The sequence below is a fragment of the Macaca thibetana genome, chromosome 15, assembly GCF_024542745.1.
Source record: "Macaca thibetana thibetana isolate TM-01 chromosome 15, ASM2454274v1, whole genome shotgun sequence".
NCBI lineage: Eukaryota > Metazoa > Chordata > Mammalia > Primates > Cercopithecidae > Macaca > Macaca thibetana.
Window position 1 is genome coordinate 5,756,221 of NC_065592.1, and position 22,623 is coordinate 5,778,843.

The 22,623-nt window shown below is 55.0% G+C and overlaps 4 protein-coding genes across 9 annotated transcripts in view; 1 reads left to right on the top strand and 3 right to left on the bottom strand.

Annotated features, from left to right (window-relative positions):
* GTF3C5 (general transcription factor IIIC subunit 5) overlaps positions 1-22,623 on the bottom strand; it is an 870,547-nt gene that overhangs the window by 477,381 nt on the left and 370,543 nt on the right. The window lies entirely within an intron of this gene.
* The window catches only part of DDX31 (DEAD-box helicase 31), a 136,556-nt gene that overhangs the window by 78,933 nt on the left and 35,000 nt on the right, over positions 1-22,623 (top strand). The window lies entirely within an intron of this gene.
* BARHL1 (BarH like homeobox 1) lies at positions 2,217-10,521 on the bottom strand. 2 transcript variants are annotated; one of them, XM_050760160.1, is made up of 3 exons: positions 9,338-10,521; positions 5,057-5,279; positions 2,217-3,272 (listed from the first exon to the last, which is right to left on the bottom strand). In XM_050760160.1, the coding sequence occupies exons 1-3, from the start codon at positions 9,801-9,803 to the stop codon at positions 2,774-2,776; spliced, it is 1,188 nt and encodes a 395-aa protein (XP_050616117.1). In that variant the 5' UTR covers positions 9,804-10,521; the 3' UTR covers positions 2,217-2,773. The 2 variants fall into 2 exon arrangements, with proteins under 2 accessions (XP_050616117.1, XP_050616118.1); XM_050760161.1 differs by having other exon boundaries at positions 2,217-3,378.
* The window catches only part of CFAP77 (cilia and flagella associated protein 77), a 169,673-nt gene continuing 166,943 nt past the window's right edge, over positions 19,894-22,623 (bottom strand). The window contains exon 6 of the mRNA XM_050760282.1: positions 19,894-20,831. Within this exon, the coding sequence (XP_050616239.1) occupies positions 20,709-20,831 (123 nt within the window). The 3' untranslated portion in view covers positions 19,894-20,708. The remainder of the gene's footprint in view (positions 20,832-22,623) is intronic.

A 22,623-nucleotide genomic window follows, 5' to 3' on the forward strand; every position in this document is an offset into this window, starting at 1 on the left:
CTAGAGAAGCAACGAGCCAACCAAATCTCAGTAAAGGACTTTTTTTTTTTTTTTTTTTTTTAAAAAGCCCAGTGGGTTACTTTGATTTTTTTTCTTTTCCCCCTGGAGTGAAGGGAGGAGAACTTTAGGGAAGAGGGAAGTAAATGAGACCTTTCGGAGCAGGTATCTTCCCAAACTGCCAGGGGCCTCCCCGCTTAACCCTTCAGGCCACAGTCAGTGGAAGGCATTAAAATCCGAGCATTGCTTCGTCGAGACACAAGTTGAAGGCTTTTCCACTGGAGAAGTTGCCCTGCTTGAAAAGGGTTCTTAACTGGTCTTGTTAAACCTCCCCCCTGACCATTAGACATTATCTCTTAATCCGCTCCACAGTAGGAAGAATCCAGAGCCAGGCCTGTCAGTGTCGGGCAGTGGGCGCCCTGAAAATCAGCTCAGGTTCTCAACTTGCCCCAGTCCTCAATTTCCCTTGCGACCAAGGGCCAGCAGGGAGCTCTCAACTTCTTTTCAACTTTGTTGCCCCCTCCCTGTGGAGTCGACGTTTATGAGGGGGAATGGGTCAGTGGCGCAGCGGGAGAAGATACCTTCTCAGCCCTCTCCTATTGTCAGGCCTGTTGGGGTCCCACATTCTTTTTTTCTTACATGAGAGCTTGCCCAACCTCAGGGTTGGGAACAAACCAATTTAGCTTTCTAAGTGGGTGGAAGGCAGGAGCCCACCTCACTGCAAAGGTTGTGAAGTTATTATTGCAGATGGGATGTGCAGGACAATTTAAAATATTCTAATTATAAACTTGTAGGGAAGCCTTGTTCTTCATTAATGTAAGATATGAAATCGCCTCTGAGGTACAAGGACAATTACATAGTTGAGAATGTGTCTGTGGTTTGCGCTGCCACTGTGTAAATGTGAGGGTGGTTGCTACCGTCTATCTCCTTCACTTTCACAAAATGAAAAGCACACCAGTGCAAGTTGTCCTTTGATAGATTTTTAATATGATTTTAAAGAGTTTTGTTTGGTCTCATTCTTATTCAATGAGATTAATTTAAAGCACTTATCCCCTGGGTTTAAGTCAATCCATGTAGGATTTGGGCAGGGTTTGTTGCATGGGGGGTTTTGTTTGCAGGAGGCTATGAGAGACTCCTTTCCCACTTCATTAACCCTGAGTTGGGGACAGTCTCCCCTCGCCCCCCACCAGAGCCAGAGCTGGGGATTTACCAACCCCCATTCACATGCAAAAGAACTCGAAAGCCGAGGGGCTCCTTGACTTAATTAGCTGCTGTGCATTTTGCAAAATCAGAATAATACCCTTGCCATCCCAGGAAAGAAAGCTGCTGTGCGCGAGTGTTGGGGGGCAGGGAGGAAACAGTAGCGGACCTGGCTGTGGGTCTGGTTTTCGAGAGGGGTTATAGTCTGAACACGGCCCCCGTCTTCAGAGAAACCCTGCCCCCAAACTAGAGGCCCCCAAAACTTCCCCGCGCTGAGGGTTAGCGAGCTGCAGGTGGTGTGTGGGAGGGAAGCACCTGCGCCCACCTCCCCGGAGAGGGAACAGTCTCAGGTGACCATGGCCCTTTGAACGTGAACTGGAAGCCTCGAGTCTGACTCGGGACTTAAACCCCTCTCCCCTGAGATGCTAGAGCTGCGGTCTGGGGCAGCCAGAAGAGATGAGGCAGAAGCTGAGATTTGGCTCCCCTCCGGGTCTCATTTCCAACCTCCTCCCGGGGTAAAGGGGAGGTGAGAAGATGTGGGAGTGGGGCTTTACCCGATGTGGCGTCTGGTTCGCAGCGAAGGCGCGCGGAGTCCTGCCTGGTGCGGGAGGCCCGGAGGCCGGAGCCGCCTTGGCGCCCGCGAGCGTCGGGAGCCCGAGCGCGGCCGGACGCGGGGCGGAGGGTGGGAGTCATGGGGGGAGCAGCCTCGGAGCCCATCTGTCGGCGCGCGCCCGGCGGGCCGGTCACCAGCTGCCGGGGCCCTTGTCGCGGCCAGATGAGTCGTCTCGGCGCGGGCCCCGCAGCCCGGGCCGCAGCCGACCGAGGCCCCGCGTTGACCCCCGCCTGTTCCGGCAAGGACCCCCGCCCCGGCCCTCGGGACCGTCTGGGAGCCGCGAGGAACCAGATGGAGACAGAGGGGGAGGAGGGGAGGAACGGGCTGGCCTCGCTGTAGAGATGGGAAGACTGAGGCCAGGGAGGGGAGACCCCGGCTCCAGCGAGTCCCATCGGCCCCCCGCGCACGTCCACAGCACCGGGGAAGAAAAGGGGGACAAAAATGTTTCGTTACTGAGGATGGAAGGAAACCGAGCCCCCATGAGAGGGATGGGAGAGGGGTTGAGTGCGGACCGAGCGACGGGAGCGCTGACAGGCGCCTGGTCATTTGTAAGAAGTTTATTTCGACATTTAAAAAAAGAGAGAACCCGAGAGGCCTGGCTGCTCCCGGACCGGGGCTGAGGCTGGGGACTGGGGTCGGGGTGGGTGGGCAAGCCCCCTCAGCCCCTTCCTGCCCCGCCTGGGAGTGGGGAGGGCACAGGCCACAGACTCACTAATCCACGGACACGGTCACGGGCTCATGGTTCACGAATAAATAACTTCATATACACTTTGCACACGGTATGTACAGCTCAGCCGCTGGCCCAGGCGCTCGAGGGATAGGGAGACGGGACTCCGCACTCCCCTTCTCTCCCTGGCAGGGGCGCGGGGAGAGGGGCTGTTCTCCACCTGGAGCGTGGAAGGGTTGTGGGAGAGAGCGAAGCCTGGGAATCAGTCGCACCCGCTCCTGGGGAGAAAGGGGCGCCTAGGGGAGCCGGCAGAGGCTGGGGGCGGGGAGGGGCAGAGACGCGTATGTACACCCGGCGGGTGGGGGTGGCTCCCGGACAGAGCGGCCGCGAGAGAGGACGCCGAGGGGGGACTGGGGAGACGCAGTCCGAGGTCCGGGCCTCAGTGGACTTAGCATTTGGCCCTTCGGGGGACACTGGGCTGGGGCGCCAGGGAGGGCCGGGCAGGGCCCGCTCCCTGGAAGGGGCGTCAAACCCGCGCCCTCAGAAAGGCGGGAGGAAGGGGCCACGCCGAGCCCCCGGGAAGAGGCCCCGGAGCGGGCGGGCGCCTCACCGAGGCTGCGCAGCGCGCGGGAGGACGCCGGCCAGCGGAGGCAGCGGCGGGGGCGGCTCGCTGGCGCCCTGGAGTCCGTGGATGAGGATGCGGGGCACCAGAGGTCTCTGGAGAGCGGGCGGCGGCGCGCTGGGGCCGCGGTACAGGTAGAGCGCCGCGCCGGGGTCCAGGTTGGAAACCAGACTCTGCGGGTAGAAATAAGGCGACGGGAACATCCGCTGGAGCGCTGAGTAATTGCCTGCCTCCGCCAGCAGCTCCAACCCGACGGCTGTCTGTCGCTTCCATTTAGTCCTGGGGGCCGAAATAAACGTGCATGGCGGGATCAGGGCTAGGGCATCCAGGGACCCCAGCCCCTCCCCACTGCTTGGCCCAGAGAGGCCAAAGGAGTCCAAGAGGGATCATACTCATTTGTTAATAAATAACCGAGTGCCAGGCACCATCGCACGCCTTACATGCATCCTCTCCTTTTATCTTCCACCGGCCTTCCGTGGCTCTTACCCCATTTTACAGAGAGGAAAACTGAGGTCTGGGCCAGTTTTCAAAAAGGAGCCCGGGTTTTGAGCCCGGGTTTTAATCCCTGCTGTCTGACCCCAAAGCCTGGCTCTAACTGCGCCTTACCCTGCCCAGGACATCGCAGAACGAACCCTTGGGTAGAAGGGTTCCTCCCTGCAGGTGCCTCTTTATGAAGGTGGGATCACCCTGGAGAGGGCTGCGGGGATGGGGGTGCTCTGGTCAGGGAAGGGAATGCGGTTGATTCCTCTGCAGGCTGGCCAGGCTGCAAGCTAGCACAAGCAAGCGAGCCTGAAATGGCAACTGGAGAGGACGCATTCCCGGCTTGCATGCCCTGCTGGCCGGAGCAGGCTGCACCTGCCACTCTCCAGGGCTTGCAGTGTGAGCCCTGCGCACTGTCTGGCCCCAAAGTCCAGAGGCCTTGGCCAGCCAAAGGCCTGGGGTTTGGAGAATGCAGGCCTGGAGCCCAGGCTCACCTGCCAGGTGAGGCTAGGCAGACCAGCCAGGGTCCACTAAGGTGGGCTCAGCCACACCAGCCCTGTTTCCCTCCCTGAATTATTAATCATCATCATAATTGTGTAATTACTGTAACAGGCCTTAATTATTGATGCCCGGAGCAGTAATCAGTATTTATTATTAATGGAGCGATGTGTTCTGAGGCTTGTTTATGAAAAGCACCATTCCTGCCTCTGCTAAGAGTGTGCGAGTGACTGTGGGGCTGAGTGTGAGTGCGTGTGTGACTGCAAGTTGTATTGATGTGTGCGTCAGTGTGTCGCTATTTGGGTTGAGTGTGTGGATGCGTGTATGTTTTGTACATGTGCACCTAAGTCTGGTGAGTGTGTTCGGGAGGGAAATTAGGAAACAGGTTCAAGTCTAGTGCCCCAACACCAACTTCCTAGTCACCTTGTCCTCAAGGAGCAAGGGCTTGGCCAGTTCCCCACTCACGTTTTGGGACCAGAAAGTCTGGGGAGACCTGAAGAGCCTCGGAAACTCAGAGGCCCCTAAGGCATCTGCCCGGTCTGGGCCAGGCTTCAATACCCCAAGGGCCACTGCCTGGCTGTCCTCTTCACAGGCTTCCTGGGCATCAAGACTGTCACCCTTCAAGGGCCTGGGGCTTCCAAGACCCAGGCTGATTCACGTGGCGGCTCCAGGAACACCCCCGCCAACTCCAGCTGAGCTAGGGCAGGACTTGGATCTTCAATGGCCTATGTGTCTGTCCACCCATCTGGGAGAGGACTGACTGGACACTGGAGACCAAGTCTAATCTCATCTCTGTCCCTCACTGTGGGGACTTTGGGCAGAGCCTTCTCCCTTAGGGCCTCAGTTTCCCACTTTTACAGAATGGGGGAGGCTCAGGATCGCTCCCTTAGCACCAACCTGTAGACTCCTGGTCCCCTCCAGGAGCTGTGAGGAAAGGGGAAGTTCCCTTTCTGCCTCTACCCGCGCAGTCGGGCCTCACCTGCGGTTCTGGTACCAGGTCTTGACCTGCGTGTCGGTGAGGTTGAGCGAGGCGGCGAGTTCCATGCGGTCCTGCACGCTCAGGTACTTTTGCCGCTCGAAGCTGCGCTCCAGCTGCGCCAGCTGATGGTCGGTGAAGGCCGTGCGCGCCTTGCGTGGCTTTTTCAGGCGCACCGGGGGACTGTCCCTGGAGCTGGAGATCTCGCGGTCGCCCTCCTCCTTCACTGCGGACACAGTGGCATGTCAGGGCCCGGCCTCGCAGCCGCCGCCGGTGCCCTCCCTCTCCTGCCTGTGGCGTTTGTGTAACCGCGGCTTCTGACAGCGGTGGTTCCCCGACACCCAAGCTCGCGGGGGCTGCTCGGAGCCGGGACCTCTGGGGCCCCGGGAACAGGACATGAACTCTGAGGGGAACAGGACGGCGGCGGGAGCGCCCGAGGCCGAGATCCCCCGGGCAGCTCCGAGTAGTAAGAACCCGAAGCTGCGCCGCGTTCTCCAGTCCCTGCGCCGCGCTCGGCGCTCCGCCCGCGCTCCCTGGAGGGATAAACGGAGCCGCGACGATGGAACCGGAACCAGCCTGCCAGAGTAGGGGAGGGGGCCCAGGGTTTCTGGCGGAGTGAGCTCCGCGTCTGGACCCCAATTTCCCCGGCTGCGTCCGTGACAGGAAGGGAGGAAGCTGAAGGCTGGGGTCTGGGGAGAGAAACCTGCGTGGAGGGACAAAAATCTGCTCTCCCCGGAGCCACTCTTTGTCCTGAAGGACAGATCATTGTGTCCCGCCTGGCGTTGCCCTGTATGGATACGAATTCATAGTGATGATTTCTCCCGACACAGGGCGCTGGGCGGAAGGCGCCGGGTCTGCGAGCGCCGAGCACTTGGAGAAATAAGCGACTCTGCCACCCGCTTGCCCCTTGGGCGCAGCGCGCATTGCCCAGGTCTGCGTTTCGTTGTCATTACATTGCTCACTAACGATGGCTCCTGCTACACCTGCGTGGCATCGTGTGTTTACATCCCACAGTCGGGACAGAATTGCACCGGGGGCACAGCTCCTGAGTTCAAAGGATAGACCTGGCACGGGTGATTTCTTTATCCCAAACACTTTCGTTCGGCTTTGACTGCACAGAAAACACTTAATCGAACAAGCTAAATGCTCACTCTCCTTCTCCCTCTAAAGCAATTATATAACCAACTAGACCATTTCCCCAAAATTGGCGGCTCAGACTGGGGCTTTCCCCCAACCTACTCCCTTTTTTCTCTGTTTTCTTTTATGGTGGAGTTTCATTGTGCCTGGCGTTTGCAGTGAGAGGGTTCAGCTGAATGCAAGGTGATTTCTCTCTGTAGGAAACAATAATCCGGTTAATTGAGCCACTAGGGATCGAGACTTTTCAACTGAAAAGGCAGCGCTTCGCTGCAAGGAGGGCCTGGCATCCAGCCTGGTGAGCCAGGAGAGCTCAGAGGAGAAACGGTGGCCGGCTGGCTAAGGCTTTCCACCTGCCTCCTCCAGGCCGGCACCAGGCTCTCCCTGCCGTGTGGGCTCCCCATATTTGGGCATGGCCACCATCAGGAGAAGGGGATGTGTTGGGATGGGGGGACTTGAGTTCTGTCTGTGCAGACAGATAGTTTAAATAAGTTTGAGGAAACGATCATCCAAATCTCAAACTTAATATCGTAGAACTCTTACTTTTTGACCTAATTGCCTGGACTACTTAATGAAAATCCCCCACTTCTCAGGGACGAGGTCTGCGTTGGAGGTCGGGAGGTGTTGAGTTTGTGGTGTCAGGAAGAATGGGTCACCTAATGGGGCTTTTCTTCTGTTCCCCCTCCAGCGTGGGCTTTGAATGCACCTTCTGTGCCTGCTCTGCCTTGGCCTCCTCCTGGATAGGCTCAGCCTAGGGGGGTACTGGCTTCCCAACCTCTGGTTCTAGAGGCTGCATCTCAGTGTCCCCGAGTTCCAGGCCCATCCACCGACCCTGCCTGCTGGGAACAAAACTCTGGTTTGGGTTCTCCATGGACCTTGGATCCAGCCGCTAGTGTCCCCGACCGCCTTACTTCAAAGCTGAGTTTTGGCTTCTTTAAATATTATCAAAGAAATGTTGTTTGAGGAGCCTTTGATAGCAGAAACTTGGGATGAGGCTGACCTTCCCCCATGCCCTCCTTGAAGGAAATGACTCAGGTTGGAAGGCGGCTGGAGAGTAGATTAGCTTAAATGCTCCATGGACTGGCTCGGGGTGTCTGTTTCTGAGCTCTGAAAAAGTCACCTCCACATTTCAGAAACGCTCCAGACAAGGCCTGGCTCCCTGGCCCTGCTCCTTTTTTCACTAGGGGCAAAGGCAGCAACACCTGGGGTGGGGGTTGGGCAAGACCTTCTAACCCCTTCGCTCCAAACCTATTTAAGCGATATGTAGACAGCCGGCCCTCGTCACCTCCGTCACCTCCCGATCAGATATCCTCAGAGACAGGAGAAGAAAATTGATATTCTAATTATCTTAAACGAAACCTGTCCTCAAAATCCTTCCTGAGGGCAAAGAAATAAAAGGAGGCAAGGACCAAACTGTGTTACCATTGCCAGTTCCAGCCATTAGCATGGGCGGTGGAAGATTCGTGCCCTTTGCTCTAACTAAAGCGGGGCCGTTCTTGTTGCAAATGGTAAATAATAACCGTGATGTTATGAATATATATTTACATTGACTTCCCCCTCTTTCTCCTCCCCCTTCCCCATGCCAGTCTCTCTCCAGAGCAAGTTTTCTTTGCCTCTCTAAGCAGGCCCCCGCAGGGAAGGAGCAAGGGCCACTGGGCAGGTGCTGGCCTGTGGGCACCCGCATGCCTCTAGATCTCCTCCTGGCTGCTCTGTTCAACCTGCCTACTTTCCAGGCATGGTCGGCACAGCCTGGCTGAAGAAGTCTCAGCCGTTTGTGTGGGGGAAATCAAGAAAATGGGATGTGCAGTCGGACCAATGAATTTCGGTTTGGAGTTAGGACATATCCACAAACGAATTCTTGGTTGGGAGGCAAGTGTCAAATGAGCCTTCCTAAAATTTTGTGAAAACTTGGTCCAAATAGGGATCAGAAGGTACGGCACCAGGAGGGGGGTGGTGTTGGGGGAGGGGGCAAGACAATAAAGAAGTTGCCCTTACAGGGAAATTTTGTCTCTTGAAAAGATTTCTGGGAATCAATTATATGCTTGAAAGAGCTCTAAACAGCCTCTGCCCGCTCCGAGTGTTCTGCTAGGGGCTGTCTCCCATGAAGCCCTCATACTCCTCTTCACCTTCTGCCCCTTGACTTCTTCCTTAGAAAGAACTTTTTGCCTCTGGTTTTGAGAAACAGCTAAAGTGGAGGTAGTGGCTGGGGGTCAGAAACAAAATTAGGGAATTCTTTTTTTTTCTTCCCTTTCTCCCCTTCCTTCCTTCCTTCCTTCCTTCCCTCCTTCCTTCTCCCTTTCCTTTGAACCCTGATCTCATCTCCTTGGTTAAGATGGGATGAAAATGGAGCAAACGACACAAAGATTCATAGAGGTAAAAAGAAAAGTGGAGAGGCAACAACCCCAGTGTAGCGGCAGACAAGGCTGGTTACTCAGGAATCCCTGGAACTTGCATAAAACCTGGAGTTGGTTGGTCAAGGCACTTAAAATCAAATTCAATGAGAGCCCTTGGTGGGAGGGTGCAGGGTACTGCCCTCTCCACCAGCCCCCTGACCTGCTCCCAGGAAGCTGCCTAGCTGAGGTTTCTGCTTTGAAGTGAGTGCCTCTTTTCATGACTCACAGGACCCGGATCACACTGGGCCCGTTGGGAGGAAAAACCCATTTTCTCTTCCTGTCTGGAAATGTAGATTAAAAGGCAGAAAATTCTGCCTGTTCTCAGGGCTCCAGCTGAAATTTTTCTGCTATATTTTCACTCTTATAAAGCAGAACCCTTTGAGTCTTCCATTGCTTCTGCAAGGTTTCTTCCTAGAGAGCCACTGGCCTGATTGGAACCTGCTCCTGTCCACCAGCACTGCTGGAAGGGCAGGGGTCCCAGTCGAAGTTTAGAAAGTTTGCTTCATGCATTTTGGGGAAATCTCCCCTCGGGCACACAGTATCCCTCCCCTGCCCCCACTCTCTCCACCAGACTCTTTGTTACTCAAAGGCATAACCACAGGACTGGCTGAAATGTTCCGAGGAGAACTACTGCTCAACCTGAGCCCTGGGGGAGCCCCCAGGTGAGCGAGTGCGTGTCCTGCCATGTGTACTCGTTTTAAATGCCAGTTTTTAGATACATAGCATCCCCCCAAGTTTTCACCTCCTGCTTTCTTACCTTTATACTCAGAGTCCGATGAGGCGTTGCTGCCACTTTTGTCCAGCTTGTCTCTAAAGTCCTCCCCGGCCTTGGCCGCAAGGCGGCCCCCAGGCTCAGGGGCTGCCGGCTGCCCGCTGCTAGAGTAGGGTGCGCAGGCCGCGAGTGGTTTGCAGTCGGCAAGGATGTCCCTGATCAGAAAGGAGGAGGTGACGGTGCGCGACTGGGCCGGGGCTGAGAGCTGCCCGGGCTGCAAGTGGGAGTCCAAACCTGGGCCGGATGCCCCACCAGGCCGTGGGGTGCCCGTCTCCAGACAGTCCCTTCCTGGAGAGGCTGGCGAAGAGCAGTCGCTGCTGCTCTCTGAGCGTGGACTCAGCTCCAGGGGCGAACGGCAGTCCCCAAGCAAGGGGTCCCCCTTGGGAAGGGCGGGGCTGCCCGCGCGGTGGGAGAGAATGGAGTCGATCCCAAAGCCATTGGAGCCTTCCATAGCCAAGCTGCGACCTGTGCTCCCCAAAAGCTCCCCACCCACCCCCAACCCCAGCCGCCGCTGCCCCTGCCCCTAGCTGCGGGCTGGCATGGGGAAGGCGGGCAGGGAGCCTGCGGGCACCTTGGACGGAGTTCAGCCTTGGGGCAGCCCAGGAGCTCTGGGCCAACCTCCTCTGCGCATTAGATCCAAAAGGACTCAGTGCGTCTTCTGCAGCATCGCGCCGAGCCGCCGAGCCGAGGGGGGGTGGTGGGAGTGTCAGGGAGGAATGGGAGGGAGGGCGCGCCAAGTTGGGGAGAGCAAAGGGGGAGACGGACGGCCCGAGGGCCCCTTGGCACAGAAGAAACGCGAGGATGTTGGAATCTAAATAAAGAATGGCGTTTTAAAAATCCAAACCGCACGCTTCTTCCAAGCAAGCGGTGGCTGAGGGTGGCGAGGTCAGCACCGCGGATAGCTGCGGGCCCGGGCCGCGCTAGCAGCCGGCGGAACGGAGCGCACCTGGAGGCATCAGCACCGCGGAGAGCGGCGGAGGCGGCTGCCAGCGGCTCATGACGCTCCACCTGGCCAGGGAGGTCCTCTCTCCGCGCCCTCGCCGCTCCGGGGGCCCGTCAGCACCGTGGACAGCGCCTCCCTGCTCCTCGGCGGCAGCTCTCTGCCGGTCCGCGCGCGCCTTCTCCTCCCCCCCTTCCTTTAAAAAATGAACTTGTGTCACTTTTACTTTGGGTCTGGGTTTTTTTTTTTTTTTTTTGGTTTCTTTTTTTTTTTCGTTGTGTTGTGTTTTTTTTTAAGGAGACTCGCCCACGTGTCCCCGGAGTGATGACGCTGATTGGCTCTGGCCGATTTTGGGGGTGATGTCACGGCTCCGCAAGCCGCTGCCCGATTCCCTTTCAGTTTGATTAAAAGAGACACTGAATTAATTACCGCACAGACCCAACTGTTTACCGGCGATTTCCACACGGTTTGCTTTCATTAGGCCGGTGACGAAGCTCCTAATGAGGGTGATTAGCCAAGGGGGGTACGGCTGGCGGGGAGGGGGCGAGCCGACTGCTGCTGCGGTGGGCTGGGATGTGCGCTGGGCTTTTTTAGCGTTCCCCGACCCTTTCCCACAATTATTCCAATTATTCGTCCGCAGGTCTGTCGTAGATCCTTTTTCTTCCCTCGTTTTTCTTCCTCCAGCAGCAGAAAGGGACTAAACCCAGCGGAGAAAGAAGTGTGGTGTGTGTGTGTGTGTGTGTGTGTGTGTGTGTGTGTCGATAACCCCTTTTCTAGTGTGGGGAAGAAAATTCAAGTTATGTTGTTTGCAGCATTTCTGTTGGGCTCTCGGTGTTTCCCTTGTAGGACAATTTGCAGTCCTGTCTCTCTGGCCTCTTGGGACCCTGTGGGCCTGGCGGGGGTGGGGAAAGCCAGGTGTCTGCCCGGGAAGTGACCAGACCGATGGCTTCACTTCAGGGCGAGATTGGAGGACTTCACTTCAGGGCGAGGTTGGAAGATCTTGTCTGGGGCGTTAGGGAGACCTCAAGAAATCCGTGTGGCTCAAGGAAGGCAGCGCAAGGGACAAAGAAAGCAGTAACCCGCCCAGCCCCGCTGATGGCCTCTCCCATGGGCACCTCCTGAGGGGCCGGTGCTGTCGTACCTCTGAACAGGACCCGCGCAAGAGCTTCGGAGTGCGAGTGTAGACGCCTGCTAATGGCTTCTTATTCCACGCAGAGCCAGAGCTCGTCCAGGGATGCATTTTCAAGGCAACTCTGGAAACGTGGCCTTTTCATTGTGAATCATGCGACCCCTCGCTCTTCCCACCCCGTCAAGGGCTCCAGTCCAGCGCCTTTCTAGGGTCAGCCCCGTGTTGGGGCCCAGGACCGCGGACAGATCCAAAGTGTGTCCCGGGTCTGGATCCTCTCTGCACAGCCCCAGGGATCACAACCCAGGTCTGCGGTGGAAAGGGCTTTCAGAGAGGAACCCAAACGCCTTCATCCAGGCCGAGCGGGTCAGAGGCGTCCTTTTACCCCCACAGGCTCGGGAAGCCAGGCCTTTCCAGCCCGGCCCGCACGCCCCTGCCACCATCCCCAGCCCCCAGGAAACTACCCCGGCCCCTACGTCGGGCTCAGCGACCGAGACCGCAGCGAATCGTGAGGCACCCGCATGCCCTCCAAACCCTGGCGTGGTCGGGCGGAGCAAAAACTTCCTCCTCCCTAGGGCTAGGTCGGCGGTGGCCCCGCGCCCGGCTCCCTGCGCTCTCCCCCTGTGCCCGCCGGCAGATTGGAAGCGGCCCCGCCGCCGGCCGGGCTGGGGGTGAGGACGGGCGGCTCCCGGGGGATGGTGGCCCGGCTCGGCTGCAAGCTGTCGGTGAGGCGGGAGGGCGGGGGCCCAGGCTCTGGATCGGTGGCGGCCACTGCAGTGGGCACCTCCCGCGGCGGGCCGGGCCGGCCGCTCATTTCAGTTTGGTGGATTGGGAGGGGGCCATAAATCAAGAGGAGAGTGGGCTGCCCTGGCTCTTCCAGGCCAGTCCTCAGCTTGGCCTTGCTCCTGCTCTGGGCGTCTCTGGAGACCCCACTTCCCTCCCCATCACCCACTCCTCCCCTGTTTCCCAGGCCTGCACCCGCATCCCCTAAGGAATCTCGTCTTCCCCGGAGCACCGAGATCCTCACTTAGATCGACGGCGAGCCCCCTCCGCCCCACAACCCGCCTGTTAGCCATGGCGATGCCCCTGGCCGAGCATCCGCGGGACCGCCTGATCCCCAGAGCGTCCGCATCCTCCTCTGTCCTTCTCTGCCCCGGGCGGGTCCCAAGCCACCCCTCCCCAGGGCGACAAGCAGCTGGCAACGCCGGGGCCTTTTCTGGCCTTTGGCTCTTGGGTTGGGGTTTGGATCCTGGACCCAGCGAAAGCGAAGCTTTGGAGCGAGGGGAGCTGCGATCAATTGAGAGCGGCCCGGAGTGAGGGTGGCTCCAACCTCTCCCGGTGGGAAAGAACAGCAAAGCCGGACCTCCTGCCGCTCCAGCCGGTTTTGCCGGGCTTCTTGGAGCCCAAGATTATTAGCGGGTTGTCAGTACACTATCATTAGTATTGAGTTACCGCCGTCTATTATCACCTAAAATGTGCTGTGCGATTTATTTCGTTTGAAATTTACTCTAGGATTTAGCCTTTTCTCGATAACATCGTTTTATTCCGATTTGGGGATTTCCAGCTCCATGCAGGTGCCTTCTCCTCTGATTTTCCCGTTATTGGTGTGCGTCTTGCATCTCACCCTGTCCCCGGCCGAAGAGATTTTTGGGCGCTCACCTGAGCTCTCGTTTAGCTGGGAATTTACTCAGCGTCCAGGGGAGCCTGAGTCCACCCTACCTTCCCACCTTTGGAAAAGAGGCCTGGTTGGTCGCGTGGGGTATCAGGGCTTCCAGGTCCAAAGGAGCTGGGGGTGAGCCTCAGCAATATGCCCAACTTCTCTGAGCCCCTGTTCACACAGCAGGAGGCAGGCCCCTCTCCCCAGTCCCAGGTCCCCGTCCTCAGCAATTCTTGACCCACTCCACAAGGGCCTGGCAGGGGTGCATTGGGGGCCAAAAAAGAAAGAAAGAAAGAGGGAGAGAGAGAGAAAGAAAATTAGTGTGATGAAGGTGCATCAAGGGCCGGGCTTCCCAGGATCACTCAGTCTTAACCAAGAGTCAGAACTGCCACCCCAGTGTCCAAGTTCCTTGTTCTCTGTGCTCTTTTCAGGACCCCAACTCCTCCTCCCATCCCCCAGCTTCCCACTTCCTCTTGAGATCTCTGGCTTCCACTTCCAATCCTTGCCTGCCCAGTCCTTTGGCGTTGCCTTCTGTTAGACTTTTAGCCTCTTGATGGATTCAGAGCCCTAGCAGATCCAAGACCTCCCACCCACACCCACAGAGCCGACCACAGTTGCTCTTCTCCAGGGGCAGGACAGGCAGGTGCATGCAGAAACCCCCAGAAGGCTCTGGCGCTGCCCACACTCTGGACAACTCATCTCTCTTGCCCAGATCTTGGCTTTCCCTTGGGTACAAAGGCATTAACATCGGAACATGGCAGTGAGAGGCGAGGGTGGGAGAGTCCCCTGGTCATTCAGAAGCCACCTGGCTGTAGAATTCACCTCCTTCTTTGCCACCTGCGGCTCTTGGCTTGGGTTTGGCTTTGGGTCGGGATGGACTTGGATGAGCCTGAGACCCTGGCTAGGTCACGGCTCTTAGCCAACTTTCTCCTAGCCCCACCTCCTCCACGTCACACCTCTCATTCCTGGAGCTAGCGAATGGGTTTTTTCTGCCGGTTTTGCTCACCTAGCTCCCCAGGCAGAGTCACACAGAGCAATCTGCCCAGAGCTTTTTGAGAATGATCCCAAAGTGGTCTTTGCTCCCTTATGAATGGTGGCTTAAATGCAGGGCTCATGCTAGAGCTGTTCAAGCTTCTGCATAGTTGGGTCTAGTGGTAGCATACAGGCTGGGGTTGTTGAGGACAGACTAGAAATCAGTCAGACTTGAGTTCAAATTCTCTAGACTCTAGAATCCAGGGCTGGGACTAAGATGAAGGAAATGAGGCAGGTCACATAAGATGTTATTTAAAATGTTGATATTTTGTCCATCATGAATTTTTAAATTTTGATTTTTAAAATGTATTATCATTGGTTTTGGTTCCTGAGTTTTTTGGCACCTCTTAGATTTTGCCCCTTATGTGAGTGGGATGCACTCTGTGACCTTGAGCAAATCGCTTTCTTTCTTTTTTTTTTAAAGCAAGTCACTTTCTGAGCTGTTTTTCCTTCCAGCTGTAAGGTGGGGGTGCTGTTGCCCATTTTACATGGTTCATATGAGGAATCTTGGCACTTGGCTGCAGTCTTGAGGAATAGCAATTATGTACTTCATAGTACAACCTCTGTTAATTATAGCTAGAGCCTTTTTCCTCTGGCAGGTTTGAGCCCTCAGGCTTGTCTCCTCAGCCCTCTCTAGAAAAGTCAGCACCCACCTTTGCCCAGGGTCTTCCCACCAAAACCAGTTTTTAAGGTGAAGTGAGCAGAGGATTCGAATGATACAGGCCAGGCCTGGGTGCCTTCTTTCTGCTTTGCAAAGAGTTGAGTTGGACAAGGATTTGGGCAATTTGTGGACTTCAAGGTCATGCTGTTCTTATATGGGTTTGTTGTTGTTTTCTGTTTGTTTTTTAAGCTTAAAACCTCATAGAGCTACTGAAACCAGGAAAAGAACATATTTTTTCTTTTCCTCTTTTCATCCTTCCCTTTCTTCCTCCCTCTCTTTCTTCCTTTCTCCTCTCCTCCCTCCCTTCCTTTCTTCCTCCCCTCCTCCCTTTCTCCCTTCCTTCCCATAGGCTCTTCCTCTCTCCCTTCCTGCCCCTTCCCTCCCTCCCGTTTTTCCTTCCTCTTTTCCTCTCTCTTCTCCCTCTCACTCTCCTTTTCTTCCTCTTTCCCTTACCACTCCCTCCCATTTCTTCTTTCCCTTCTTCTTCCCTCCTTTCCTTTTTCTCTCCCTCCATTCTTTCCTTCTTCCTTCCCTTCCTCTCTCCCTCCCCTCCCTTCCCCTGCTCTCCCCTCCCTCCCTTCCTTCTTTCCTTCCTTCCTTCCTTCCTTCCTTCCTTCCTCCCTTCCTCCCTCCCTCCCTCCCTTCCCTTCCTTCCCTTCCTTCTCTTCCTTCCCTCCCTCCTTTCTTCCAACATACCCTCCATCCTGTGCATCATACCAGACGCTGGTGAGTCATGGAGAGTGGGACAGAGCTGACCCACTCGAATGGAGCCCACAGAATGCATTGGTGCCCATGGATCTAAATCCCCTTCACAGATAATTGCCCACTGTAGATTCAAGTTTATAAGTTACCTGCATTCAACTCTAGGAACCTGTATAAAAAGCCAACCTAGTTTTATTTTTCCTTAATGATGATTTTAAGCATCAAAGGGTTTCCCAAGTAAAAAATAAGTACAGCAAAAAGAATTATTGGGTTCATACAGATAAATGCAGGAGAAGGTGCTTGGTTAGAAACACAGACCTGTCTGGCTGCCATCGGGGGTGCACCTCAGCATCTAGGCTCTGATCAGCTTGCTGCTGCAGAGGTGTGCCTTCTCTGGACTTCTAAATCTGTGGTTTAGTTGGGGCACTGAGATAGCTGAATTAAAAGCCAAACCAACTCTGTGTGGATCCAGGGACCTCCCTGGGGACTAGAATTGGATGTGTGGTCTATGGGCAGTGCTTCCAGGAGCCCCCTGCTAGGCAGGCAGCAGACACGGCTGGCCGTTTGCTCATGGCTACAATTCCTCCAGACTTCCTCTGGAGTCTCTAGTGAGATTCTAAAACAACCTTCTTTCTTCTGTCCAAGGAAATTGTTAATTATACAGTTACATCTTAGAGAGGGAGACAGAATGAATGAAGTTTGGGCTCTAAAAATCTGGCCATGGACTGAAGCCAGTGGGGATCAGTGCGGGAGGAGAGCTGGAGCTTTCATCCGGGAGGTCTGCCCTGCCCCTGTATGGATGCTAAGTAGTTCTACCACCCTTTGTCTTCTCCTGGACGTTCCAAGGGGGACCTCCTGGCCCTGCCTGCAGTCCCTTGCTGGGAAGTAGGTCATTTCCCTCCTGCCCAGTGGCAGCCACCATAGGAGTCAAAAGCTGAACCTCAACAGCACCAGAACCAGAGTTCAAGAACAAATCAGAAAAAAAAAAAAATGCAAGGGAGACAGATCCAAGGAGTGGGAGGCTCTTCAGTTAAGATTTTGTGCAACCGGTCTCTCAGCCTGCCCTTTCTTCTCAAGAAATGGTGGTGGGTGAAGACCCTGCCTCATCTCCAGGTGTCCTCAAGCCCGTCCATCTCCATGAGTCCTCTTCCCAGTGGCTCCATCTCCACGCTCTGGCACCCAGTCCTGCACTTGCCCCGTCCACCTTGCCAGGTGCACATCAGTGTGGTGCTGCCTCCCTCTCACCTTGGAGGGGACTTCAGAGAATTTCAAGCAGGCCAGGTAAGGGCCCAGACCAGCTGCCTCCCTAGGCCTGTGGAAACAGTGCCTGTGGACCTCTTTGGTTAAACCTCCGATGAGGTGTTGCCAAGAAGGTCAACCAGGAGATAGAATGTTCCTAAATGCCAACCAGTGAGGAAATTAGCCAAAACAGTGGCACAAAGCCATACCTCCAAAGACACTCATGCTCACCTGGCATTTGTTGGTGCGTGATTGGGAGGACTTGGGATGGAAAGCTAGGGCTATCCCCATTTCTGTCCACCTTTCATTGGGAAGGGGTTTTGGGGGGCAGGCTCTGGAACGTGTCGTGGGCGTCACTGGCCTGGGAGAGTTCACTGCCCTGGCTTCCTGAGTGAACTCAGGCTTCCTTTTACGTCCACTTTCCACCTATGAAGTTGAGGAAATGGCAGTGGAGGGAGATGAACAAGATGGCCCTTCCAGGCTGGACACTTTGGGGACTCTATTCGGGTCATAAAGGGCAGGTAGCCGGGCGCGGTGGCTCAAGCCTGTAATCCCAGCACTTTGGGAGGCCGAGACGGGCGGATCACGAGATCAGGAGATCGAGACCATCCTGGCTAACACGGTGAAACTCCGTCTCTACTAAAAAATACAAAAAACTAGCCGGGCAAAGTGGCGGGCGCCTGTAGTCCTAGCTACTCGGGAGGCTGAGGCAGGAGAATGGCGTGAACCCGGGAGGCGGAGCTTGCAGTGAGCTGAGATCCGGCCACTGCACTCCAGCCTGGGTGACAGAGCGAGACTCCGTCTCAAAAAAATAAAAAAAAAAGGGCAGGTAGTTGCCCCAACCAGGGTCAGCTCAGGTGAGGACAGGGGTTTGGCCGAGGTGACAGGATACCCAAGAAGGTAGAATCAGACCAGAATCAGACTTGGGGCTTTGTGCAGTCACAGATAATCAATGAGGAGGGAAGAACCAGGCTTGGTGGGGGAAGGACACCAGGAGAGAGGGAAGCGCGGAGAAGCTCCACCGCCTCTGACTTAGACTCGCCAGCGGGTGGCGCTGTAGGACAAGGAGCTGAGGGTCTCTCCAGTGAGCACCACTTCCGCCCTGGGCTGGGAGCACTCAGAGGACCCCAGAGAGCACCCACGGTGGTGCTCCCGGGGCATCTGCCACAGCCCTAGTGGATCCCCCAGCAAATGGGGGAAGGAGTGATTGGAGAAAAAAAAAGAGATTACCTGGCTGAGCCTGTCCTGCCTGCCTCCGCCCAGGTCCTGGGGAAAAGCAGGCCTGGGAGGGCATCTCTGTTGCCACAATGGGGCTAATTTTGGGTTCTTCAGGAAACTCTTCTGCCTCCTGATGTGCCCCCTCCCCTTTCCATAGGGGATTTCAGAGCGAAAGAGTGGGCTCGATTCAAAATGTCCTTCAGCTTCTGGATGTATCTGGAGGAAAGCCTTCTGTCCCCATGAGCGTCCTGCCCTGCCCAGTCCCTTAGTCACTCACAGGGTTCTGGTTGACGCTTCTGCAGTGTGCTTTAGTGATAAGAAAATAATAATTCATATTAATCTATTGCTTAAAAGTGCCAGTTCCTGTGCTCATCCCTTCATATACATTCTTTCATGTAATGGTCATCTAATATAGCTTGAAGACGCAGTCTGTGATGCGTGGGGCCCTGTCTCTGAGATGCACAGAGAGGCCAGGACTGTTGCTCAAGATCACATGGAAATTAATTGCTGGGCAGAGCTGGGTTTCGCGTTCTTCTGTGGCATGGCGTGCTACCGCCTGCTCAGGGCCAGCCCACTCAGACTCTGCCTGCTTGGGAGATTGGAGGGATGAAGGAAAATGAGTATTGAAGAATTTTGGCTTCCACAGCTGGGTAGATGGTGGTCTCACTTATGAGATGGGAAAGACAAAGAGAGAAGTAAGTTTGGCAGAAAAAAAATCAAATGTCTGCCTTGGCCGTGTTGATTCACAATGAATGTCAGACACTCAAGGGGAGACGCTGAGTGGGCAGCTGGATAAATGAGTCTGGGGACAGGGCGTGGTGGCTCATGCCTGTATTACCAGCACTTTGGGAGGCTGAGGTGGGCAGATCACAAGGTCAAGAGATCAAGACCATCCTGGCCAACATGGTGAAACTCGTCTCTACTAAAAATACAAAAATTAGCTGGGCATAGTGGCCTGTGCCTGTAATCCCAGCTACTCAGGAGGCTGAGGCAGGAGAATTGCTTGAACCTGGGAGGCGGAGGCTGCAGTGAGCTGAGATTGCACCACTGCACTCCAGCCTGGGCGACAGAGCAAGACTCCATCTCAAAAAAAAGAAAGAGTCTGGGGTTGCCAGGTTGAAGATCAACATTAAGAAATCCTCTGCTGGGGCCGGGGATGGTGGCTCATGCCTGTAATCCCAGCACTTTGGGAGGCCAAGGCGGGCGGATCATGAGGTCAGAAGATCAAGACCACGAGGTCAGGAGATTGAGACCCTCCTGGCTAACACGGTGAAACCCCGTCTCTACTAAAAATACAAAAAAAAAAAAAAATTAGCCGGGCATAGTGGGCGCCTGTGGTCCCAGTTACTCGGGAGGCTGAGGCAGGAGAATGGCGTGAACTCGGGAGGCAGAGCTTGCAGTGAGCCAAGATCGTGCCACTGCAATCCAGCCTGGGCGACAGAGCGAGACTCCGTCACAAAAAAAAAAAAAAAAAAAAAGAAATCTTTGGCTGGGCGCGGCGGCTCATGCCTGTAATCCCAGCACTTTGGAAGGCCAGTGCGGGCAGATCACAAGGTCAAGAGATCAAGACCATCCTGGCCAACATGGTGAAACCCCTGTCTCTACTAAAAATACAAAAATTAGCTGGGTGTGTTGGCACGCACCTGTAGTCCCAGCAACTCGGGAGGCTGAGGCAGGAGAATGGCGTGAACCCGGGAGGCAGAGGTTGCAGTGAGCTGAGATCGCGTCCCTGCACTCCAGCCTGGCAACAGAGCAAGACTCCATTTCAAAAAAAAAATAAATAAATAAAATAAAGTAAACCTCAGATTAGAAATGATATTTAAACTTGAAAATTTGCCTCCCTCAGAAAAGGCGTGGTTGGAATGTCTTGGAGGTTAGCCAACTTGAGAGGTCTCTATGTGGTACCCTCATTTGATGGCTCTGAGGCTGGTTTGCTCACTGGTTTTCAAATGAAGACACAAAAGGAGGATGATAAATAGCATTTTTAATTTAAAATAGATCAGCATAAAATTTGCAGAGAGAAGCCAAAGAACACACAGAAAGACCGAGTAAGGAAGTGCCCAGGAATTCAGCTGAGAAGTTCAGCAGCCTGCGTTCGGCAGTCTACCCCTCGCCCGCCCGGAAGGCTCTCTTTTTCCAGAGGGGTTGACCTTCCAAAGTCAGTCCTGGGGGAGGAGTCCATCTTGGCCTGCTTGATTGACAGGGCCCCAGCACCGAGGAGGCGGGGGCAGGCTTGAGTAATGAACCATTGGCTCTTCCTGCTGTCAGAGGTCCCAGAGAGATAATACTGCCGTGATGAGACATCAGGCATCCCAAAAACAGCAATTAAAACTCATGTTTGGAATAGAAAATGAGGGTTTTCAAAGCACGTCACTGTCATGCTTTCTGTAGCAAATACGCAGGTCGTTCTTAACACGTAATGGGCAGAGCCATGGAATCGACCCTTAGCCTGGAGTCTAAAAAATTGTCTTGTAATTTAGGTTTGTCTTGGCAGGTGAGGGCTTGGGAAGAGGCAGGGTGAGCCTGCCCTAGGAGGAGAAGGAAGAGGAGGAGGTGGAGGCTCCAGGTAGAGAGGGTCACTGGGGCTAAGTGGAGACTAATGTTGGCTAACCTAAAAGGGGGGACTTTTACTGAAACCAATTAACCTAAGACTTGAATCTGAGCTCCTTGAAGCAGAAGCCGCATAAAAATGGGGGAATGTCAGGGTTGGGGCAAGATAGGGAGTCCTTCTAGGAATTTTCCATTCTGTCAAGATGGCTTCTCATGGCAGGGAGGGAGGGGTTAGGGGTGGGTGTAGTTGCCCATCCGCAGGGTCCCCTGGCGCACGGCACACTCTTCCCGGTGGGCTTTTAATGCTCTCTGGCGATCGGCTTCGGTGGGGAACGTATCCAGGTGGCGGCCCACCTGTGGACAGAAGGGAAGAGTGGGTGGGTGGGGGGAGTCTTTGGTGCAGCTCATTCCGGTTGCTCCCCTTGCCCACCCCCTACTTCAATCTTAGAGTAATGATAAAAATAGCCGTAAGAGGGAGGAAGTCATAGCAAGTGCTGTGAGTCTCCTGGTGCTGAGCTGCGAGGCAGAGAGCAGGGGCTGCCTGGGGGAAGTGTTCGTCCTTCTGTCCAGCTCCTTGCTGGGGAAGATGCAAGCAGAACAAAAGGTGCCAGACCATGACCAGACGACCATGCAATGGGACCTAGTAGCCAGCGTCCTTCACACACTGCTTTTCCACCATTAAAAACCCCAAACGAGCCACCCTGTCCAAGGGGGACCTCCTGACCATGTCTGCACTCCCTTGCTGGGAATTAGATCACTTCCCTCCTGCCCAGTGGCAGCCACCATAGGAGTCAAGAGCTGAACTTCAACAGCACCAGAAGCAGAGCTCAAGAATAAATCAGAAAAAAAAAATGCAAGGGAGACAGATTCAAGGAGTGGGAGCCTTTTCAGTTGAGATTTTATGCAATCAGTATCTCAGCCTGCCCTTTCTTCTCAAGAAATGGTGGTGAGTGAAGACCCCGCCTCATCTCCTCATGTCCACTGTGTCTGTTACATCACCTCCAAGTGCCACAAAATCCATCCCATTAACTGAGCACAACATTCTCCTGCCTCGGCATTTCTCCTTTGGGATAACCTAAGGATGGCACAGGGTGGAAAGGGTTTGGGCTCACGTGGTCATTCCTGCATCTGGGCTTCTATCCATCTGTTAATTCATGAAATGCATGTTTATTGAACACAACCCTGTGTCAGATGTGGGGGATACAGCAGTAAACCAGAGAGACTCAGCCCTACCCTCATGGAGCTTTTTTTTTTTTTTTTTTTTTTTTTTTTTTTTTTTTTTTTTTTTTGAGACAGAGTCTTGCTCTGTCGCCCGGGCTGGAGTGCAGTGGCCGGATCTCAGCTCACTGCAAGCTCCGCCTCCCGGGTTCACGCCATTCTCCTGCCTCAGCCTCCCGAGTAGCTGGGACTACAGGCGCCCACCACCGCGCCCGGCTAATTTTTTGTATTTTTTAGTAGAGACGGGGTTTCACCGTGTTAACCAGGATGGTCTCGATCTCCTGACCTCGTGATCCGCCCGTCTCGGCCTCCCAAAGTGCTGGGATTACAGGCTTGAGCCACCGCGCCCGGCCGGAGCTTTTAATCTAGAGGGAGAGCAGACATCCAGCAGTAACTACACAGCTATCACATTACAATGGACAGAGGGCTGGGGCATGTGCAGTGAGAACAAATTGGGCAGGTCTTGGGGAAGAGATGCATACAGGGGGTCTTGAAGGATGAGCTGGGATTCCAGGGTAAAGGGGGTAGCGTGCATGCTGGCCCTGGGGTCCAAGAGAGCTCAAGTTTGTGAGGGGATGCGGTGGCCGGGTGGAGGGTGGGCAGGGCAGGTCCTGTTTGGATTTGCAGGAGCAGCCAAAGGCTCTGCAGTGGGTTCAGGATAAAGCAGGACCCATGCCTGGGACAGCCACAGGGTGCTTGTCAAGAATCCAGGCCAGGGTTGACCACCCTGGAGTGGTTACCTAAGCCCACAGCACTGCAGGTTAGCATGAAGAAAGGTGACAGAAGAAGAAAAATGTGGGGAGAGAGGATGAAATATTAAACGGGGGTAGAGGGAAGATAAGGAGCGGCTTGTAGGGAAAGTCTCTGTTCTCTGGACCCGGTGGAATCCCCCTTGGACTGTTTATCATTTCACAGACGAGGGAACAGA

What these genes read in the sequence shown, in the direction of transcription:
- BARHL1 (XM_050760160.1), bottom strand. Translation starts at nt 9,803, where the DNA reads ATGGAAGGCTCCAATGGCTTTGGGATCGACTCCATTCTCTCCCACCGC. An exon ending in ATCGGACTCTGAGTATAAAG is followed by an intron (nt 5,280 to 9,337) that starts GTAAGAAAGCAG and finishes CTGTGTCCGCAG; the next exon opens with TGAAGGAGGAGGGCGACCGC. An exon ending in ACCTGGTACCAGAACCGCAG is followed by an intron (nt 3,273 to 5,056) that starts GTGAGGCCCGAC and finishes TTCTACCCGCAG; the next exon opens with AGTCTGGTTTCCAACCTGGA.